Genomic DNA, 23,193 nt, shown 5'->3' with positions numbered 1-23,193 from the left:
TTTGAAGATTTTGGGAACCATTGAATCGGTTTAAAAAGATGTAAAAAAATGAATTGATTTCTGAATCTCTTCGTAAATTTTTCTGATGTGAGATCTTTTTCTTGTTTTTATATTTTATGGATATTTTGGGAACCACTGAACTGGTTTCAAAATTACTGCAATCAGATAATGAATTACTTTTTAGCCTTCTTCAGTTTTAGTTTGAGGTTTTTTTCTTGTCTGTATTTGTTGTGGACAGTTTGAGAACCACTGAACCGGTTTCAAAAGCACTCGAACCAAATAATGGATTGGTTTTTGACCCGCCTCCGGTTTTTATTTGTAAATGTTTACCTGTTTTCATTTTTCAAGGAGATTTCAGGAAGCACTGAACCATTCAAAAGCATTCAACGAAGAAAAATGAATTGAGTTTAGCCCTCATTAGATTTGAAGGTTAGATTTCAAACGTTTTCATGTCTTTATTTTTCACGAGAATTTTGTGCTCGAAGCAAAAAAAAGAAATCATTTTTACCCCTCTTCGGGCTTTGATTTGAGATTTTTGCTTTTTACTTGTCTTTTTATTCTTTGAGCAGATTTTAGGAACCACTGAATCAAATTTGAAAATACTTGAACAAAATGATGAATTGATTTCTGATCATATTTGGGTTTTAATTTGAGATTTTTTCCTGTCTGTTTTTCCATTTGAAATTTTGGGAATCACTGAACCGATTTCAAAAGTATTCAATTTTTTTTCTCATATCCAGTCGACATGCCTAAATTAACATGAAAAACTCAATCTAAATCTTAATCTAAATCTAAATTTAAATACCGTTCTCCTGCCACTCAAGGAATCTAACTGCTTCATCATCAAGTGTCTCATTTAATTTTCTAGGATTGATTTCTCCTGATAATTCACACTCAAATAAGTGTTTATCAGTCTGAACATCACCGCAGTTGACGCAGTCACACTTTTGCCTCCATCAAGTCTCTTCAACAGTTGCCAGTATAGACACTGGACCTGCGGAATACGACAACCAACTGTAGGCTGAGGGGAATGGAAACAGTAAAGAAAAGGTGTGTAACGCAAATTTATCCCACTGGGTGCTCTTAGCTGCGCTGATGTCGAATTCTTGTACAAAGTACCATGCAAACTACCAGCAAACTACAGCACAGCCAAGAGCATCCAGTGGCAGAAATTGGCTCTACACAAAATATCACTACTGTCCCTCTTCCCCATTACCTGCAGATTGAAGTACAGCGCATTTGCCAAGATAGCTGCCAGTTAGTTGTCTTATACGCAGGTCCAGTGTCTATAGTTGCCAGGCTCTTCTGCTGTATTTGCAGAAATCCAGATGTCTAGATTCTACTATATCACTTCCTAATTGATTTCCTACTTTAATGGTTTCCTTATTGAAAGGATTTTCATTAAATTTTTCAACATACTCCTTATATTGTGTCATGAGGTGCAGCTCTATTCCAGAGATATACTTCTTTCTTGCTCCCCTTGGAATATGATCTTTTGAGGCTTTCTTAACGATTTCATTGAAGAGTTCATAATTTTCTGGTATTGGAAGTAGGTCGTCTATCTTTTCTTCAATTACCTGTTCAAAAGATTCCCAATTGGCCTTTTTGTAATTGAATCTTGGAGGTGGGTTTTCACATTTAATTGGGCTGATGACCTCCTTAATTTCGCATGTAATTGGCCTGTGTTGGGTTGGGGGAATTGGATCTGCTACTCATTTGTGACCAGTGATGGCAGCATTTGCGAAAATTTTGAACCCATTTGCAAATGCAAATGTGAATGAGATTTGATCTCGAATGTGAATGCAATTCTCAAAATTTCAAAATCAAACAAACGTGTTTTTTAAATATTTTTTCATCTGACCTTTTTTTTCCAAATTCTTCGGGCAAATGGCAATTTATGTTGTTTTAAAATTTATTATGTTGCAAATTTGATTTTTCAAACCTCAAAATTTGCGTTCAATCAAGATGAATGCCATTCGTGTTCGTGTTATTTTCAAAAGAACATGTTCACAGTGTAGGTGTTCTTGTAAAAATGAACGCGTTCCGTTTGCGTTTACGTTTACGTTCACATTCTCGAATTTGTCGTTCACGAATGTGACCGCTGCCATCATTGTTTGTGATATAGACTTGAGATTTGCTCTGAAACAAAAATGTTATCTGGGTTATATCCGCGTTTCCATCTTCCAATATTGAAGGATGCCGGCACGCGGCAGGTTTGCATCAAAGACCAAGCTCAGCTGCTGCTCTTCAGCCCATTTCTCCGCTAGGTCACCATCTATTCCATTTTCAGCATATCCCCAGCTCACACTGTGGCAGTTGAAGTCTCCAACTATTATTCTTATTTCTATGGGTGGGACATTGCTGTTTTCTTTCCATGTAAATTCTACATTTGGTGGTTTGTAAACTGATGAGATTAAGCAGTCTCCCATGTCAATTGTTAGAATCTCGACATTATTTTCATCAGACAGTGAAGTACTATTTACCTCCATGTTTAGCTTAACTAGTATGGCACTTCCATATTTCTCATGGGGTCTGTCAATAATAAGTTTCATTCCTTCAATTTTTGGCTTCCGGCTTTCTCTGTGCTTATGTGTTTCTTGAATCGCGATCATGTCTATGTTCAGGTTCTTGACCATTCCAGCTAGTATAACTTCCTTTGGCCCTGATAGGCCCTCTATGTTTATGGACATGATCCTTAGGGGAGTTGTCCTCGTTGGAGGCCCTGAGAAGGGCTGTTTTAACCCAGGTGTAGGGTGCATGATTGACTGGTGATGGGATGATTGGCCAGTAGTTGAGCTACTGTTTGTAGGGGGTGCCAGCTTATCTAGAAAATTTATTCACAGTTCTTAAAAAATCATTCACAGAGGATCATCCCTTGCCCCCCCCCCCCTGTATTCGATAGAAATGACAAATAATTTGTGACCGTCTTCAGATTGTAATGTGGTGTTTTTTTGTGTCTTTATTTTATTTTTAAATTTGGGAACTTTGGAACCGGGTTTTAAAAATAAGTCACACAAAATAAAGAATTGATTTCTGACCATCTTCAGGTTTTAATTTGAGATTTTTCTGTTGTTTTTTTTTCAATTAAAAGTTTGGGAATCACTGAACTGATTTCAAAAGTACTTGATCAAAATATTTTGGTCTCGTTTCTGGTTCTGTTTGTTCTCAAAATGAATCTATGGTTCGTTCTCTCGTTCGTTGGAATGATAGGTACCTACCTAAATCATATCTGATAATTTTTCAATGGTTCCAAAATATTCCAATTTCACATTGAATAAAAAAATTTAAAATTTCATTTTTTCAGTAAATAAAAAAGTATATATAAATTCTCCCCTCCCCTTCCCTACCCTGTCCACCAATTCCGTTCTTTGAAACGTCATTTTAAATGAAAATTATACAAAAACATAGAAAAATGGTAAATTAGTTACTTTGTTATTATTGCATTTTTTTTTTTTTTGAAATTACGAAACAAAATCTCGTTCAAAGAAAAGCAAAATGACAACAACTCTCTCTGAAAATACGAAAATTAAACTGCAAAACTTTTCACAGAGAAGTTTAACGTGCCCACGTCAAAAATTTTCACTAAAAGCTAAATTATTTCCTGTATCGCAACTCGTCGAAAATTTCTCAGCAGGTAAATTAAGGTGAGCATTGTGAAAACGGAAATTGTTTTAAAATTTCATTTCATTCTGACAAAACAACTAAGAAGGATTGTTATCCTTATTAAAATTATCTATTTATCGTACCTTTTCTCAGCATTTCTTCAGGTACGCACATAAATAAGTAGGTAAGATTTGATGAAACACGGTTCTTCTAGGCTATACTTACTATTTATAGTGAAATTCTACGCATACCTAGTCTCTTAAACAGCTCGTTAATTAACGTAAATAAATCGAGCCTGTAATTAAATTCCAAGTACACGTAGCCAGAGCCACCCGCGCAATCGAAATAATTAAAATTTTCTCTACATCTCCATCTCCACCTCATCTAACGAGTATAACGACCCTCATTACGGCGATTAAATTGGAACATAATATTCACTAAAGGAGTACGATACCGTAAGCTGACAAAAAAAAAAAGGCAAAAGCCCATCGAGCCAAGGTTACCCTAAGGGCGGAAATTAATTGGCCAAATAATAGACTAATTTTGGAGACACGTAATTAAATCGGTGGCGGGAATAATTAGTTGAATTATTGAAAAATTACCCAATAATGAGTCGAATAAAAAACCTAACGTCGTTGAGAGTTCTTTCTCTTCGCTGGTCGTTCGTCGTTCGTTCAAGTCGACGACGATGATGTATCGGTTTTCGGCCAGCAATATAGCAAATTATTCATAAGGCACACGATCCGCCGGTCAAACAGATAATCAATAACGGGTTTGCCTTTTTACTGGAAATTACAAATTAACTGATTCGAGCATTGGGTACGTAACGTACCAACGTAGGTACTATACGAAGTATTATAATCTACATATACGAGTAAATAAGTTTATATGTGGTTGTGGTTGTGCTTGTGACGTATTACGATAAAGTTTACAAATGTGGGTCGTTGAGACAACTTACCGGCTACCATATCTCGACTAATTGCTTCGAATTCATTAGACGTCAGGGGGTTCATTGGCGTTAGCTTCGTATGTACGTAAAAGTACATGCAGGGTTTGTAGGTAGTTTGTATTATACTAAAAACGAGACACGCCGACACAAACTAGGCAACTTGTGTAACATTTGTAGCAAAACAAGTCGGAAACTTATTTTACATACGAGATGTACAGGCCACAGGGTGTTCCGTAACGAGTGAAAAAAAATATTACATTCCAGGGCAGCAACTCAAACTACACGAGAGTAGATTGGTTTCAGTTTACTCTGAAAATTGAAGGGGTAACTACATGTTTTTGTTCAACATGTCATAAATAAGGTATACTTAACTGGAAAAATAACTAAGTATGGTTCTGAACTGCAAAACATCAATTTTGAAAAAAATTGTGTGTATTGGTCATGATGTGTCACTAACGAGTACCAGTCCAGTTATAGGTAATCTGGACAGATTTTATAATTTTTTTGGAGGGGGAGGAGAGGAGGAGGGGACTAGAATTTTCAAAAAGTCGCTGGAGGCTCCAAAACGACTTCAAACCATCTCTAATCGACTCAGCATGCTGAAATCAAGGTGCAGAGTTAATTTTGGCTTTCGAAATTTCATTTAGGAAGATTTTGTGAAAATTTCAGGTTTAAAATTTGCTGGAGGTATCAGAACTGCTCAAAATAGTTCGAAACCGTTTCCAATCGATTTGAAGGATCCAAAATAGCGCAAGTTTATCCCGAATTTGAGTTTTTTTTGGGTCAGTGAGGTGAAATTTTCATTTTTTTCCTCATTTTTACCCAAATATTGGTTTTATAATTTTTAGAAAATTTTTAAAAATTCGTGCAATTTCGCCAAATTTTACTAAAATTTATTATGTTTACGCTGATTTGCAGTGTTGGCTTGAAAATAATATGTATAAATATTGAAATCACTTCAAATCAATAAAAAAAAATTGTTAATTTTTCTAAAAGGAGGAGTCTCGATAAGGCCATTTTTTGGCCCCACCTAGTTTTCCACTCAATCACTCTAAATATTATGTTGTAATAAATGTCCGAAATATTGACTCGTCTGCTGGCTTCCCAAGGTTGGCTGTCTAGTGTGCCTCTTATAAGGTCATTGACCCTAGTGTCTAAATTCCCAAGGTCATCGAGGCATATTAAGGTCATTAATCTCTCTGATTGCCTAGCCTCTAAAGGTCACTGACCCAACTGTCTGGCTTCCCAATGTCATCCGTCAGCCTTTCTGATCTCTTAAGGTCATTGACCCCATTTGACTGTCTGGCCTCTAACGGTATTTAACATGTCAATATGACTTCTCAAGGTCGTCTGTCTTCATGTCTGGTCTCTTGAGATCATTGACCCATCGGTTTGGCTTCAAGATCGCCAGTCAGCCTTTCTTGTCACTTAGGTCATTGACCCCTGTGATTGTCTAGTCTCTATAAAAATTATTAAATTCTCAATATGGCTTCTCAATGTCGTCTTGTCTTTCTGCCTGACATCTCAAGGTCATTGACCCATATGTTTGGCTTCCAAAAGTTGTCTGCCAGCCTTTCTGTCCTCTTAAGGTCATTGACCCCCTGACTGTCTGGCCTCTAAAGGTTATTACATGATAATGGCTTCTCAACGTCGTCTGTCTTCCATATCCGGCATCTTAAAGTCATTGACCCACATGGTTGGCTTCCCAATGTCGTCTGTCAGCCTTTCTATCATTTTAAGGTCATCGACGCTTCTGATTGTTTGACCCTGTAAGGTTATTAACCTGCCAACTTGGCTTCTCAAGGTCGTCTGTCTTCCTTTCTGGTCTCTTATAAGGTCATTGACCCATCTGTCTGGTTTTCCAAGTTCATCTGCATTCCTTTTAGTCCTCTTAAGGCCATTGACCTTCCTAACTGTCTGACCTCCAAAGGTCATTAACATGTCAATATGGTTTCTCAAGGTCGTCTATCTTCCTGTCTGGCCCCTTAGGTCACTGACCCATCTACGTGGCTTTCCAATGTCAGCTGTCCACTTTTCTGTCCTATTAAGGTCATTGCTCGCCTGTCTGATTTCTTAAGGTCGTATGTCTTCTTTTCTGGCCTCGTATAAGGTCATTGACCCATCTGCCTGGCTCCTGAAGGTCACCTACCTACCTTTCTGTCTTCTTAAGGTCATTGACCTCCTTGACTGTCTGACCTTCAAAAGTCATTAGCATGTCAATATGGCTTCTCAAGGTCGTCTATCTTTTTGTCTGGCCTCTTAAGGTCACTGACCCATCTGTCTGGCTTTCCAAGGTCAGCTGTCTACTTTTCTGTCCTATTAAGGTCATCGACCCGCCTTTCTGGCTTCTCAAGGTCATCTGTCTTCCTGTCTGGCCTTTTAACGGGCCCCCTCAGCAATTTAATCATTTTTTTTCAAATTCTTATTCGTTAGATTTTTGTATCTAAAAGTTTAACTTATTGCACATAAAAATTCCCAAGATGAATAATTTTCTGAAATTCAATGCAATTTTTTCAAAGTTCTTAAAAGTCAGATCAAATTGTGAAATCAGATAAATGTTCTATAAATATTGCAAATTGGTCTATTTTTTTTCAATTTTTAAAAAGTCTGATATACAAAAGTGATGGCAAAAGTACATATGTCAATTTACTCAATTTTGAATTTTTAAGGAATGAAATTTGTATTTTCTGGTAATCTTTGGAATTTTTTAAAATTGATGATACGAAAAACACTCGTCTTATTATTATTACATATTTTTGATGTGTCAATTAGCATGAAAAGTTGTACTTGAGGCCATTTTTTCAAAATTTTCGAACAATATGAATGCCATCTAGAGAGAAATCATTTTTCAGCTAGGTAATTTTTGATGCTCAAAGAGCTAGAAACATTGATTTTCACCATATCTTCAAGAATCTCTTCTATAACAGACCCACAGATTGGCAACAGTTCCAAATTTGTACCACTGTAGTTTCCAGATGGACCCGGCTTAAACTTTAAGATATCCAAAGTGCAAAAAGCTTGGCAATTTGACATGGAATGACCCAAAAGTATTAAAAACATCGCAAAACACAGAATCAGGGCATTTTCTGCAAAAATTACTTTTATAAAAAGTGTTAAAAAAGCGATAAAATGATGTAAAAACACGAAGAAAAAAATACTCAAAATTGTAATCATCAAAAAATAATGATTGTCATCCCCTAAAGCATTCGGAGAGTTGTCTCTTGTTCACAAGTGACCTTCCCTTTAGTCACAGAGGAATATGCAGAGGGAAATCAACAACTGAAATCTTGGGATTATCCGAAGAATTATTACCTGGGAAGAGGGGGGGGGGGGGAGTAAAACTTGAATAAATGTACCTCCCTGAAATCGAAATTCTTCCAGCTCAAGTATAATTTTCTCTCTTGTAAGAATATATAATTTCTCAAAAAAGATCATCGCTTTGGCTTTAAAAAATTTCCATTGATATTTTCCAATGAAAACTCCAATTTCAGATTGGGGGGGGGGGGGGGTGAGTGCCTCGATACTATCCAAATCGATCAACCTTTTCCTTTGCTTTTGGGTAAGTATCGATCTGAAAGAAGAAAAAAACTAATTTTATCCCCCATTTTTACTAACAAAATCTCATCGAAGGATCATCATATTTTTCCAAAAAATTTCCAGCGTTCAAGCATCCAATTTCCTTGACTTAAAGTATAATTTTGGAACTCTGAAAAGTGAGAGCAAGATAACCCCAACTTTATCTGTTCGATATAAGACTAAAATTATTGCAAACACCTCACAAACTTTTTCAAATTTTGGAGTAAGAAATCTTATTTTTTTGGTGCCAAATACAGCGAAGACAAAAAAATCGAAAAATATGTAATTTTACTCGAGAAATCTATTTCGAAATATGAACATTTTCTTCGATGGGCTTGAAGATGGTGGAAGGAGGGGGGGGGGGGTCGATTAGGATTTCAGCTTCTAGATAGAGAAACAAAATTACACCGCCCCTTTCCAAAATCTATTTGAAGGATTGCTTTTCAGAAATTAGTCTCACAGAATGTGGAAATCGATTTTTATGCCCTTGCAAGTCTTTCATTAGATCACTGAATAGCTTTACAACCAGCACTCGACCATCGAGTTATTTTCCTGAATTACCATCTTCCCTTCTGCCTTCGATTCTTCAATTTGAATTGAATTTTTATTTCCTTCCACATGTAAAACTCCCAAATTGACCAAATTTCGCTCCAAAAATCGCCATCTCGAAAAAAATTCTTCACCTCTCTTTCTCTACGTACTCTAGCATGACGTCGTAAAATGCGTGGAAAAAATGACGCGACGTGCGGTAAAAGTGAGAGAGCGCATCTACACTGCAAGCCACCGCCGCATCGCCAGCTCGAATGAGACCGAGACGGAGACAGAGGCGGAAAGGTATGGCAAAGAGTAAATAAAACACGACGATCGCCAGAAAGAAACAAACGTGTAATCGACGCAAGCGCTTCTCTACGTTCGCAATACTACCGAAAGTTGTTAATGTTTCGCTTTTTTTCTTCTATCAATTGTATTTTTTTTTTTTTATTCACTTTATAATCATTGTTCATCGCGTAAGTATTCGTAACGTGTAAACGTATTTTTACGACGGGAATTATTCATCGTCGTGCGAATGTGTCTGTGATTCACGAACGTGTGTTACTCGTACCTTCTTCGTAAACGTTGAATTTTTTGAGAATTTTTTTCCGAGTTCGGTTAACGTTTTACGTAAAAAAATCGCGAGTTGAAAAAATCTTCGTACTGGTGGAGTCTTCCGAGTGTGCTGAGGTGAGTTTTTTTTCCTTGAGTATAAGTAGAATTTTGTAATTAGTTTCTATTCGTGAAAATTTTTCAATTTTTCTGTTGAAAATTTTGAGAAATAATTTTTTTTAGTACGAAAATTCCACCAATTTTCAAATTTCAAGACTCGTTTTACGTAGAAATGTCGATCTGGGTACGTCAAGTCGACTGGAAACCAACTGAGGAGGGGTATAGAGTAGTTTTCTGAGCACTAAGAAGGGTAAAAAGCAGTTTTCAAGATACTGATAAGGGTAGAAGGGACTTAGAAAATATCTCGCCACAACTACACAGGTATAAATTACACTCTCGAGTCCATTCTCGTACGTCTGACTGATCCTTTTTTCGACCAATTAATAACTCACGAGTTGTAAACTGTAACCGAACATTTTTCTAATCCGCCTTTACCGGTCACATCAATCAATCGACTCACTCTCAACAATCGAGAGAGCCATTGATTAATACACTGGTTGGAAAAAAACATTCGACCAACTCTTTCGGTAGGTAATTTGTAACCCACGAACCGATGAAAAAAAAATTCCACGAAAGGGGGATAAAACTGCACCTGGTTCATCTCTACATTTGTATAAAATGCTACACGAAGATGAATGTCGATCTTCACTCTACTAATTATTCAAAATTATACATCTAGCTTAAAGCTGACATGACGTTTCGCTGCTGTTTGTTCAATTGCTCCCCGACGAACTGTATCCTGTGCCCTTAATGACCCAAATCTGCATTTTTCTTCGCTCTCGCTGTCGCTAAAATACGTAAAAAAAAATTCCCCATCATTTGTGCAAATAGCTTTTTAGCAGCTGGGTGAACCAATCGCGAAACTGTGGGAATTTTTGCCAATCTAATTCGTACGTGTATGGCCTGGTGTTAGGATGATAAATGATTCGAGCGTGTCGCCTTAACTAATATTCCATACGTCAAAGCGAGTCGAGCTTGGAGCTATGGGTACTATGTGGTTTAATTCTGCGAAATACACTTTTTCATATTTCGCTTACCTTAGCTTATTTTCCCACCAGCATCGAAGATGTTTGGAATTTTTTATCAGTGTATAGGTATATCTGGAAAAATGGCTTGTTTTTCACCTTAAAACCTACTATACGTGTAGGTATATCTTTCGGTATACGCTTGGATGAGTCACGAATCGCGTATACCTTACTGGTGCGAAATTTACATTTAAAAGAGAAAAAAAAACTGATTAAAGTTTTGATTAAAATTTTTATAATAATTTACATGGATGTGTTTTCGAATCGTGTGTGCGAAATTATACCTTACTTTGTGGGAATATGGTACACGTAAAAATTGGGTAATTTTTTCACGCAGCTCAGATAGAAAAACGTGAGCATGAATTGAAATCGAGGACACGTATTGCTCATATTTGTCCCAGATGTTCCGAATCAAAAATACATTTGTATATTTTGATAAGTGTACTTTGAAACAACTCGCATTGGTTTCGATTTAAATAAGAAAAAAAAATGATGAACCAAAAAACAAACAAATAGGTAAATAATCTTATACATAAAGAGAGACTTCTTCTTATATGTACCTACTTACTTATGTACATCCTACGCAAACCAAACAGGCTAACAAATTTTCCACTTTGAGCATTTCACTTTGGTCTGATTCTGATATCCCTCATCTAACCTTATCGACAAAGTTAACTAGAAATTCCAAGGCTTTTCTTCGCTTTGGTTTGGTTTGGCGAAGAATAAAAATTTATAGGAAACGAACGAGCGAACGATGGTGGATAGAGAACTATACAAGTAGTATAACTTTCGTTAGAAAATTCGAAATTGTTTCAATTTTCAAAGGGAATAGAGAAAAGGTTAAAATCACAGCGAGCGGTTGAATCCGGAACAATTTGACAGAAAGTTTTCGAATTGCCTTAACATACATATTTAAATTCGAGTTTTTGTACGACGATTTATACGTATATAGGATAGAAAGTCTTGTTTTGGTTTTTTTTTTTTTGACATTAAAACTTTATTGTTGTGTGTCACATGAATGTGTCTTTTTCGAGAGGTCTCTTGAGGATTGGGGGTTTTGTTAGTGGGAGTAGGTGGTTTTGAAGATACGAGGGTTGAATTTTCATCTTGTTTAACCCCCTTCTTGTCTGATGAGAAAAATGTGAAATTTTGATTGGTTTTAGTTCTTTTTTTCCTGTAATTTTTGCTGTTTGAATATTTTTAAGCGTAAGTTTTGGAGGGTTCGGTGTTTTTAAAATGTAGACTTTTTGAGGAGGAAAAATTCTGTATATTGAGTATTTTTGTTTATTCTCAGTTTTATAAATTTTATTTTTGCTGTTTTTTTTTTTTGTTTTTTTTTTTAGAACAAGCATCAAGCATTGATCTAATTTAAAGTCAAAGAAAATTGAACTGGCTTCTTTTTTTTTTATTTAGAAAAAAGTATCTAATTTTCAATATTGAGTTGAAATTCTTTTGAAAATTAATATTTTTGATAAATCTTTAAAAAATTATCAAGGGACAAAAAAATGAGAAATTTTTTATGCTTCCATTTTCCAAACATAATTTTCTTTCAAGTTTACACCATCAATTTGATAAAAATTTCAGCTGGAATGTAATTTTACCCCTACCCTTTTGAAGATCAATATTATTCTCCCTCTTTGAAAGAGAATTCCTCTAATTCCCCCTCCTTCCTCTCCTTCCCTCAGTTCGATCCTATTGATAGGTTTTTTGCTTTCAAATGAGCATGAACTGATTTTAATCTTTTTTAGGTATCAATTTCATTCTTTGAAAATTTTGAAAACGTACATTTTTTGTTTTTTTAGGGGGCGGGGGGGGGGTTAATGAGTTTAAATTGACAATATCGAGTAAAATTTTGCAAATAAAAACTTTGAATGAAACTCCTAAATTGAGTTATTAATATCTACCCACTTCAAAAGTTTGCGTTAGTTTGGTTTTTTTTTTGCTTCTCTTCTTCACAATTTGTTCATTTTCATGGTTAAAATGATTCATTATTAATTTCAATTTTTTCCCTCACAATTGGTAAATTTTTAGTTGTTTTGTGACAATAAGCCCTCATTTTTTAAAAATTTGAAAAAAATATAAATATTTATTAAAGATTTTTCGAATAATTAGAACAGGTTGGTTTTAAAAAAATTTCCAACATAAGGAATAAAAAAGTTGCCAAGAATCAGAAATTTTTTGAAAAAATGTTGCAGTTTGTTTTTTTTTTGACGAAAAATGAATCCAAAAATATAGTTTTTTACTTCCTTTTGAAAAGTACATAGAATTACTTGAGTAGGTAGGTACCTACTTCATTTAAAAAAATGAAATTTGGCTCATCTTGATATTTTTTATGCATCACATTTTTTGTACAAAAATTATATGTATCTAAAATGGATTAACAAGGCGAGGCTTTCTGCATTTTCCTCAAATTTCGAAAAATTGAGATCTCAAAAGAATCACTAAAGTGGTTCAAATTAAGATAAAATAAATTCAGATCTTTATTTCTTATGAAGACTGGGTTCCATAAATTCCAAATTTTTAAAAATTGTTTTTATTTTTAATCATTTTTCATTTTTTTAAACTCTATTTTATTTAAGCTCAAAATGAATAAAAATGCACTCTTCAGCTCTAAAAAAAAAAGTGAGAAGAGCCGAAAAAATTACATTCAGAGGTTCCCAAAATACGGAAAATACTGTATATACCTTATAAAAATACAGATGATCTTGGAGATGTGCAGCTTTTTGAAGTTTCCCTGTACTTTATTCATCACTAAATGCTCATAGGGTGGTTTTTACCTCAAATATGATTTTCAAAACGAAAAGCAGATTGAAAAAAGTAACCTATCAATAATTACTTGAGTATTTTTAAGATTTTGAACAACGTTCAAAGTATAAAGTTCAGGGCGCATTTTTTTTTTTTTGCTTATTCTGACTCTATTGAGTGACTTGTCCTTGGGGGGGAGGGGGGTTGAAAGTTGGATAAAAGTCCATTTTGTTTTTAATCTTACGAAGTTGTCCTATATATTTCTTGCTTTTGCTTTTCCATGTTTAATGATTTTTTATTATATTTCTCTTTAGAAATTTCACTCAAATTAAACCACTGTTCATTTTCCGGATGCTTACTTTTCTCATCAAATCAACATGGATACATTATTGAAGAATACAAAAATGTGAAAATTCGATCTCACGTCAAATAAATTTTCAAACAATAATTTCACAGAAACTCAACAGTCGAGAAGAAATAGGAAATTTTGAGCTTTTCTTTATCTGTTTTAATTTCGTACATTTTTGCATTTTTTTCAGTGGGGAGTTCAATTTTACTGCAATTTTGAGTTTGATGCTGCAAAAGGAAAAAAAATTACAAAACTTGGAAACCTTTTTTCTTAAAAGTTTACTTTTTAAAAACTGAACTTTGAAAGCTTAACTATTCAGTACCTACGATAAAAAATGAACATAATATTATTGGTTTATTTTGGTCTCATTCTCGACAAAATTTTATTCACTGTCGTTCTATGTAGGTACATTAGTAATTAACTATCTAAATTTTACCACTTTTAACGAATTTGTTCCTTGTTCTACGAAATGTCTCAATTTTAAAGATTTTTCATCATTGAATATTTTTCTGGAATTGGTAGACCTGAACCATCACCTAAGTACTTAAATACCTTTTTGGGGGGGGGGGTGGTAGGGAGGAATTGGAGATTGAACCGAGGTGGATAATCATAAAAAAAGACTCCATTGGGACATTGAAAAAAATTTTCAAAAATTATTGATGGAGATTAGGTACCTTTAGGTAGGTATTAGGTAAATACATAATTATTTTGTTTCAACATACATACGTAAATTCTACCAATAGAAACAATATTCACTTAGGTATGAAATTAATTTCCATATCTAAACAAATCGAAATTAAAATTCCGATGTGAAATAGTCAAGAGATGGCCTCGACAATTCTCGAATTTCCAGTTAGCATTAGCAAAATTCAAGTTAATTTAGGTCCACACTTTACACGTTGTACGTACAAGTACGAGTACATTCCTATACTCATTAAAACAACACATAGAAATTTACTATACCTACCTAAATTACCATAAGGATCGATAAAGATATGAAATAATGTGTGATTTTCCGAGTTGACTCATCAATTATCGTGCGTACTTCGTAAGTATGCATACTTAAGAAATTACAAACAAATCGTATATGAAACGATGACCAATAAAAAAACGCGAATATTTTCAGCATTAAAAGCCATATTATTGTATTTGTATTCTTCAAATCTGCTTCACACCCCCAACAACTCTATTTCATCGACATTTTCAAGGACTGAATTTTAATTGGGTTCCAAACTATTTGCAGTGGCAGGGGATTTTTCCCTGAGGGTTCCCATACTTTTGGGTTTGAAAAATTTTCAGCCTTCTTAAATCATCTCCCTCCCCCCCACCCCGATCAATGAAAATTTTGATATTTGACCCCATTTCTAGTGTTTTTTGTGAGGAGGAGGAGGAGGAGGAGGAGGAGGGGTAGAGGGTTCGACTGAAAATTTGCCATATTGATAAAAGGAAAAAATACTTACGAATTTTGCAGATTGATATCATCTTCTAATGACTTATAAAAATTTTCATTTTCTGTTTTGGATTTTTGGGGGCCCAAATGTGAATTTTTTCGTATTAAAATAAGAAACAATTTAGCCTGAGCGAAAGAAGGGCGAAAAATTTTGAAAATTTGATTTCGAGAGGCATAAAAACGATGTTTTTTTTGGTTTAGGAAATCAATTTTGAAAAAAAGTGGACAGGTCAAAGCAAAGTGTGGGCGAAAAGTTTTGAAAATTTGTATTTTGAGAGAACTAAAAACGATGTTTTTTATGCAAGGAGTTTATTTTTTGGCTTTTAAAATTTTAGAATTTGAAATATTTTTTTTAGAATGTTAATTTTGAAAAATGAAAAAGAACTTTCCAGGCTCTCTAGAGAGCGAAAGCCCGGAGCAAACTGCCCCCTTTGCCCTCCTTCTCAATGACCCTGAATTTATGTGCTTTTTAAAATGTAGTACAAATTGAATTATTCTTATCTCGTTCACGTTTATTTATTTTTTAATTCCAGGTCATATCCACTCAACCAACAAAAAAGCACCGAATGACTACATTTAGTAGTTGTATATTCTGATGAGATTGCATGTGCCTAATCAATCCATCTGGATGTATGGATTTCCAACGAGAAAACACCATTACACGGAGAGAGGACTGGCCAAACGTAAGTGTTTTGAAAAATTTTATCCTTAAACTAAGTACTTGTAAGTACATTTATGTATAGTGTGGCTGTGGCTTGCTCGATGTATCTGTTTTGAGAATCGCAAATACCAAGTTTTAATTCTTCAGACGCATAACACCACAAATGATACGCATCGGTTAATGTACCTACATATATAAGTTAAGTACACAGAAGAACTACACAGGACTAAATTTGTTATCCTACGAAAGTTCTAATAGTTGAGAATTATTCACGGTTAAGAAAAGGAAACGCGCCACAGCTATCCTATAAGTATAACTTACCAGAGTTTGCTCATCTGTTTGTTTCATTTCCTTTGGAATTTAACCCCCCCCCCCCCGCACACCCCTGTGCTCATCTCTTGGTAAACTATCAAGTACAAAGTATATACAACAAATGCACACTGTTCCTACCAACCACCTAACCCAGCCATACTCGTACATCGATACGATGTGTATTTTAATTCAACCACCTCAGAGTTTTCATCGCATCGACTCATCGTCGTTTTGCTTTGTGTAGGGCTGATATTTAAATTAGCTTGAATAATTCATGCGGCTTAATTGAAAGTAAACACAGGTTAGTGATATTTTTCTATCATAACCCGCGAGCCCTCAAGTGTCATACTAATCACATCAAATCCCTCTTCAGCTCATTTCACGACCCTATCTTTCTCTCTCGTGTTTTTATATTATCCTTCTTATAAAATTAATCCTTCAACGAGTAGATAGGTACTGAACGCGGAACGTGGAACGTAAGTATAATTTTCCAAATCGTTTTACATTTTCGTGAACTTGACATACTCGTGAACTACGATTGTCACAGAGTCATAAAGTTCCATTTTTAATGACCTGGGTAATTTTCTACGGACAGGATTATTGGATGCTTTTCCTTTTGAAGTTATTCTTTTATTAATCGACCTGAGTATTTATGTATTTGTGAGTGGATGGATTTTTTTTCTGTCGAATTGTTTATTTCAGTACCTAGGTACTAATTTATTTTCCAATTATGTGAATGACAACGAAAAAATGAATCCACTTGAGTCAATGTATTGAAATTTTCCAAAGTCCAGCATCAATTCATCACAATCTTATTAGCTTTTGAATTCTTGAAATAAACTGAGGCTGTTCTTAAAAACCCTTTACCTTTGAGAAGTGTTTTTTGTTTTCGTAAAATTTTTGAAAAATTGTTTCATGGCTTCATTTTGATTGGAAAGTTGATATTGCAAAATGATAATCAGTTTTCACCATTTGATAAGCTAAAATTTCGTGATGAGGTGGAATACCAATGAATTCATGGAAAACATGGGGTTTGAAGGGAGGGGGAGGGTTGGTTGTGAGGTGGGAAAGCTTGGAGGTGGGGGAGCAAATTTTGAGAAATTTTCCAAAAGAATAGACAATTTTGAAATTCTTAAAGTAAAATTCAAGATTCTTAACTTGAAAAAAAAAATACACTTTTCAAGTATTCAACTCTATCTATTGGTTTAATCGACTCAGAATATTAAATTCGTGGCAGGATTAAATTTTTCTACAGCAATTTGGAATTATACTGAAGAAAAGCCAACTTGTATTGGAGATTTCACATCGGCTTAAAAATGTTTGCAATCGTTTCGAGGAACAACTCCAGTGCACAATCCGATTTTCAGATTTTCCATCTCTTTAAAAATTTGCCAAAAATCGAAAAATCAACTTCAGCTGCTAAAAACTTGGTTCTAAAGTTTGGATGATGTGCTCTTTTAGAGAGCAACGTTTTTCAATTTAGATGTTCCTAAAAATCCGATTTATGTTTCAAATTTTTGAAAATTTATATTGATTTATGAAAAGTATTAATAAATTGGTTCAAGAGCTTTTTGATTCCCTCCTCTTCGAGCCCCCTCTCCAATCAAGTGGTGATGATTTTAAGCCAATTTGAAGCCTGTCGTTGGTATAGAAATTGACATCAGAGATCATCAGATCTGTTTTTTACAACTGCTTTCTTTCTTTAGAGGTTCTAAAGGTTGAATAAAAACAGGTGCCTTATTCCAAGATTTTACATCCATTAAAAAGGAAAACAGAAAATTTAGACTCTTGAGTTCATTTTTTGACTTCTGAAAACATTTTTAAACTGTAAAGAAACTGAAAAAAATTATGTTTACAATTTTTGTGAGTTTTTTTTTTGGAAAAAATTGAAAATTTATGAAATGCTCGAAAAAGGCACAGAACTTGGAATTTTTAATTTGGGAGGGGGAGGGGTGGAGTAGTTTGTATGGAATAATTTTTAGAAAAAATTTCGATCTGTTAGTGCCAGAAAATGTATCATTTGAATGGAAGATTTTCTGGTAATAGCTGAAAAGTGAGACTAAAACGCGTATTTCTTGGCAATAGGGGAGTAGGTTGCATGATGTCATCATATCAAGAAGTTTTTGAGAGATATGGGACTTGACTAATGTGTTTACATTTAGATCCCCTCCGATTACCAATTTTTCCCCAAATTTTGAGAGTGAAATATTGCCTGTTCTATTTTATTAAAGAATAAAAGAAGACATCCAGATTTCCAGTAGGATGGCTTGTATACAGAGAGTATATTAATACCCCTACTGGTAAGATTTACCCCACAGATTTCAATGTCTCCTTCCGCTGAGAGTTGGCATACTTCATCTAAATTTTTGTAAGCAGTTCCAAGACTATTTGCCAACAGTAGGGTAAATGTGCCTAAGTTGCGCGCTTCCTAAGATTGCGCAGTAACGATTTCTCAGAACCAGTGAGAGTTACAACATTTGATACCGCCTTTACTTGAAAGAAGAATTAAAATGACCATACTTCACGATTTTTGGTGATGGTAGCACCAAGTGTTGCAAATTGACAAGCGAAAAACTTTTTTCTCAAATTTTTTTATAATTTTTTCAATAAAAGCGACACGCGACAATTTTTATGGAAATGGCTGTAGAAATCTAAATAAGCTATTTTTAGATTCGTCATTGTCTGGGGATTATAACAAGCACATATTTCAAGTATTTTCTGCTTTAATTAAGTTTCAATTTTTCAATTTTTTAAAAAAGCACCCCTGTGCCTAAGATTGCGATTTTCAGTTTTTGTTACTTTTCTAGACTAATAATGATACTTTTCGAAATTTTCATTAAGAATTCAATTTATTTGAATGAAATGACACCTTCTATATGTGTATCGAGTTTACTCCTTGTCAAAACCCATGGGAAAATTATTTGATAAAATCCAATAAAAATTTATCAAATTTGAATTTTGATCTTATTTGATCAAATTAGATAAAAAATTTGATCAAGTTTTGTAGAATTCTATCAAAGTTTATATAATTACATCTGATTAGATCCAGTGGATTTCAACTGTGAATGTAAAGTTTTCTATAATTTCATAAAGATTCATAAAAGTTGATAAAGTTTTATGAAGTTAGATGAAATTTGATTAAGTATACACATGAAGTTTTATTCAATTTTATAAAAATTGATGAAAGTTGATAAAGTTTGATGAAATTTGATGTAGTGCAATACAAAAAGTTTGATGTGATTTTATAAAGATTTGTAAAAGTTGATAAAGTAGTATAAAGTTTTATAGAGTTGGATGTAATGCATTCTTGAAATTTAACTTATATAAAACGTGATATTGTTTGATAAACTTTTATAAAATTATATCAAAATTGATCAAAGTATGCACCACTTAGTTGAATTGTTATACTTACTTTTATTTTATCCAATTTTATTGAATTGCATAAAACTAGATAAAAGTTATGAACTTCTGTTTCACTGAAAAAATTTCTCTATGACAAGGATATTCATCTTGATCAAGTTTGATCAAATTTAATCAAACTCGACCAGATTTTATAAAATTTGATCAAACAATCCTGAAAATTTTCCAAGTCCAGACCCTGGGAAAGAGAATATAAATTTCCTTAATACCTGAACTCTCATGGAACAGGGTGGTATAGTGGTTAAGAAAACAGATTGAGGTGTGGGAGGTTGAAGGTTCAAACCCAGACACTGCCAGTGAAATTTTTTGAAATTTTTTTTCGCTTTTTTGATGAAATATACTACACTACTTCACATTTTAAGCGCAAATTACATTTTATGATTTTAACATTAATTAGACCATTTTTACTAATCAAATATAATTTTTTAAAACAAAAGAATAATGAATTTGATAGAATTTTATCCAAGTGAATCAAATTAAATGAGATTTGATAAAATTTTATACTTAGGTACATTCTGGACATAAAATTCTATAGAAAATTTTTCAGTGTTTTTCATAGAATTTTATAGAATTTTTTTTCCATGGGAAGCTAGGGAGAAATGGGTGTAATGCTGTAAATACCAGATATGAGCGCATTTCCAGTGTGATTCACTCAGAAGTTTCAAATGCACGTTCACGTGAGACATTTTGTTTGCTTTCATCATTAATTAAACAATTGACGAATTTCTATGTTTTTCACTGGTGCACAATCTTGGGAAGGTGAATGCGCAATCTTAGGAAGGCATATGCCTAAGTTTGCGCATTTGACTTTTTTTGGTTTTTGGTCAAAATATCAAAAACTAAATCGATTAAAAATTTCATTTCTGGGGCAAATCATAGCCAAATGTTTGAAGAACCTTCTGTACAAATTTCAATATTCTAGCTCCTTTTCATAAAAAGTAGTGACTGTTTGAAAATTAGGTGCGCAAACTTAGGCACATTTACCCTATACATGCACCCCCTCCCCTCCCTGAAGTCCTAGAATAATACAAACCTAAAAAGTAGCCATCAACCCTAAGCATAGGAATTTCATTAGGACTCAACCGGGTGCGTTCACTTTGGCTGTCAAAAATGGGTATACCCGATTTCATTAGGTATAAACAAATTTAATGATGCACAAATTAGTTCAAAATTGGAAAATTAATTGGCAAATGATAGGCAAATTTTTCAGAATAAAATGAACATATTTGGTAGCCTATTTCATTAGTCAGCAGGAGACAACCAACAATATTTTTGTTTTCTGAGGTGAAATTCATGTTTTGTTCATGGATCCAACCAAATCTTTCAAAGACTAAAAAATTCTGATTGGCTGATGCTTTGTTCATATACATAATGAAATCGGATGTACTCGATTTTGATGACCAAAGTGAACCCAACTCTGCTCATTTATGCAGGCTACATGATATCGATGACATGAACATCAAGTTCACCTAGTGTATGCTCTACTAGGGACACCTTATTTCTAAGTGTTTTTTTTTTTATTCAAAAATTAACGGCTATCAAATGCAATATCATTCAACGTTATCAAATTAAAAATCAATCGAACGTTATCACTTCGCGTAGGTATATTATGATTTATTGGTACTGGTTTTGCGGTAAGATATCTGGTTTTCTTAATACATTTCTTAATTTGTAAATTTTCGTAGATTTATGTCTTGACGGTGCTATTCAGGGTATATTTTGTTCGTCCCATTGTTCGTAAAATCAGATTCGATTTCTTGTAAACCTTATACAAAAACTAAAGATGGATTGATATACGTTGATTGCTCAACACAGCGTAAAAGTCTAGTAGCATGGGTAGAGTTCGATGATAAACACAATATTCCCTACAACGTTGAGGTTAGTCACTTCACAACAATGATTACAAGTGTATGTACAAAGAATCACCCGAATTACGACACTTTTTTTTTCCAAAATCAGATTATGGAGCTGTCGTATACGAGGTTTGGAGTTCACGAAAACACATTTAGCCAGTTTGAAAATTTAAAAAGAGTTAAAATGTTTAATAATTACATCGTGAGTAGAAACCGTATCAGTGGTAAGCCGAAAGAATGGTACGAAGGTATTTATAAACATTTATTCGCCGATACACATCTCGAAGTTATCGAGATCAAGGATTGCGATCTCGTCGACGACAATAGATTCGTGTATCCTTTGTCACTCAGAGAGTTAAATTTAGCGCACAATAAATACACCGCAATTGATTTGACATCATGCGAGGATTTAGAAAAACTAGAAATCCGACGCAATAGTCTCTTAGTATTACCTAAGTTTTCTGATGCAACTCCTCCGTTGCGTTATTTGGACATCGGAAATAATCCTTTGAATAATGTTACCGTTAACGATATTGCTGCATTATGTTGGGTCAAGACGCTGTTGGCCGATATGGACTATAGCACTCACAGTAGACTGATGACTAAAACCGACAAATGCGAATGCGAAAGGATACGAAATTGGCTCGTGGAAATAAAAATAACATTCAGTAGCCCGTCCTGTTACGAACCAGCTGATGAAAATGGTAAAATTATTTGGCTAATTTTAGGTTATAGGATTACCTCTGTACTAGAGTTGAATTTTGGGTCTCGTGGAGATGATTTTTTTCCTCTGGTTTTGAGAGTTGAGTGGGCTAAGGGAAGAGGAAGTAGGACAAAATTCATCTCCGGATCTCGAAATGAGTTCCTGATATTTATTAGTTCATACGAAGTTGGTCATCGATTGTTTCAAATCTTCGATTATTTTACAGAAGTAATCGATTGCTCGAAATACACTTTGGACGAGGCGAGAAAAATACGCCAAAATTGCTTCAAAACGAATACAGGCATTTCTTTCGTTCTACGAAAAATCAAAAGATACAAGTACAGAATCATGACTGTGTTTCTCGGATTGTTTATATTTGCTCTCATCGTTTACATGATTTATAGAATACATCGCGGTACCTTGACAGAAAGTACGTTGATTCGATTTAAATTAAATTTAGCCCCCCTCTCTCCAAAAATAGCTCCTTTGGTTAATTCGCATCTTGTGCTGTTCTATTTATTGTTTAGGTTCGGATTGGAAAGGCAGACAGAGCAAAGCAACGGCTGCAGAAGAGAGTGAAGAAGAAGAGGAAGAAAAAATAGTGTCATACTAATCACATCAAATCCCTCTCCAGCTCATTTCACGACCCTATCTTTCTCTCTCGTGTTTTTGTATCCTTCTTATAAAATTAATCCTTCGACGAGTAGATACTTAGGTACTGAACGCGGAACGTGGAACGTATAATTTTCTAAATGTTTTACATTTTCGTAAACTTGACATACTCGTTGTATGTACGAGTAGATGGTGAACTACGATTGTCACAGAGTCGTAAAGTTCCATTTTTAATGACTGAATGACTGCGAAAAAATGAATCCACTCGAGTCAATTTATTGAAATTTTCCAAAGTCCAGCATCAATTCATCACAATCTTATCAGCTTTTGAATTCTTGAAATAAACTGAGGCTGTCCTTGAAAACCCTTCACCTTTGAGAAGTTTTTCTTTGTTTTCGTAAAATTTTTGAAAAATTGTTTCATAGCTGCATGTTGATGGTAAGGTTGATATTGCAAAATGATAATTATTTTTCACCATTTGATAAGCCAAAATTTCATGACGAGGTGAAATATCAATGAATTCATGGAAAACATGGGTTGGGTTGGGGGGGAGGGGGTGGAGGGTGGGTTGTGAGGTGGGAAATCTTGGAGGCGGGGGAGCAAATTTTGAGAAATTTTCCACAAGAATAGGCAATTTTGAAATTCTTAAAGTAAAATTCAAGATTCTTAACTTGAAAAAAAAATACACTTTTCAAGTATTCAACTCTATCTATCGGTTTAATCGACTCAGAA

At 34.3% G+C, this 23,193-nt stretch overlaps 1 protein-coding gene across 2 annotated transcripts in view; it reads left to right on the top strand.

The window, feature by feature from the left end:
* Nucleotides 1–23,193, top strand: part of LOC135842525 (uncharacterized) — a 257,307-nt gene that overhangs the window by 19,886 nt on the left and 214,228 nt on the right. Inside the window, exons 1-2 of one of the 2 annotated variants that reach the window (XM_065360026.1) lie at nt 8,984–9,349; nt 15,434–15,583. In XM_065360026.1, coding sequence (XP_065216098.1) covers nt 15,496–15,583 — 88 coding nt within the window. In that variant the 5' untranslated portion in view covers nt 8,984–9,349; nt 15,434–15,495. Of the gene's footprint in view, nt 1–8,983; nt 9,350–15,433; nt 15,584–23,193 lie in introns of those variants that run through there. The other variant, XM_065360027.1, reaches the window with a different exon arrangement.

The sequence above is a fragment of the Planococcus citri genome, chromosome 4, assembly GCF_950023065.1.
Source record: "Planococcus citri chromosome 4, ihPlaCitr1.1, whole genome shotgun sequence".
Lineage (NCBI taxonomy): Eukaryota > Metazoa > Arthropoda > Insecta > Hemiptera > Pseudococcidae > Planococcus > Planococcus citri.
This window is presented reverse-complemented; position numbering and strand designations above follow the sequence as displayed.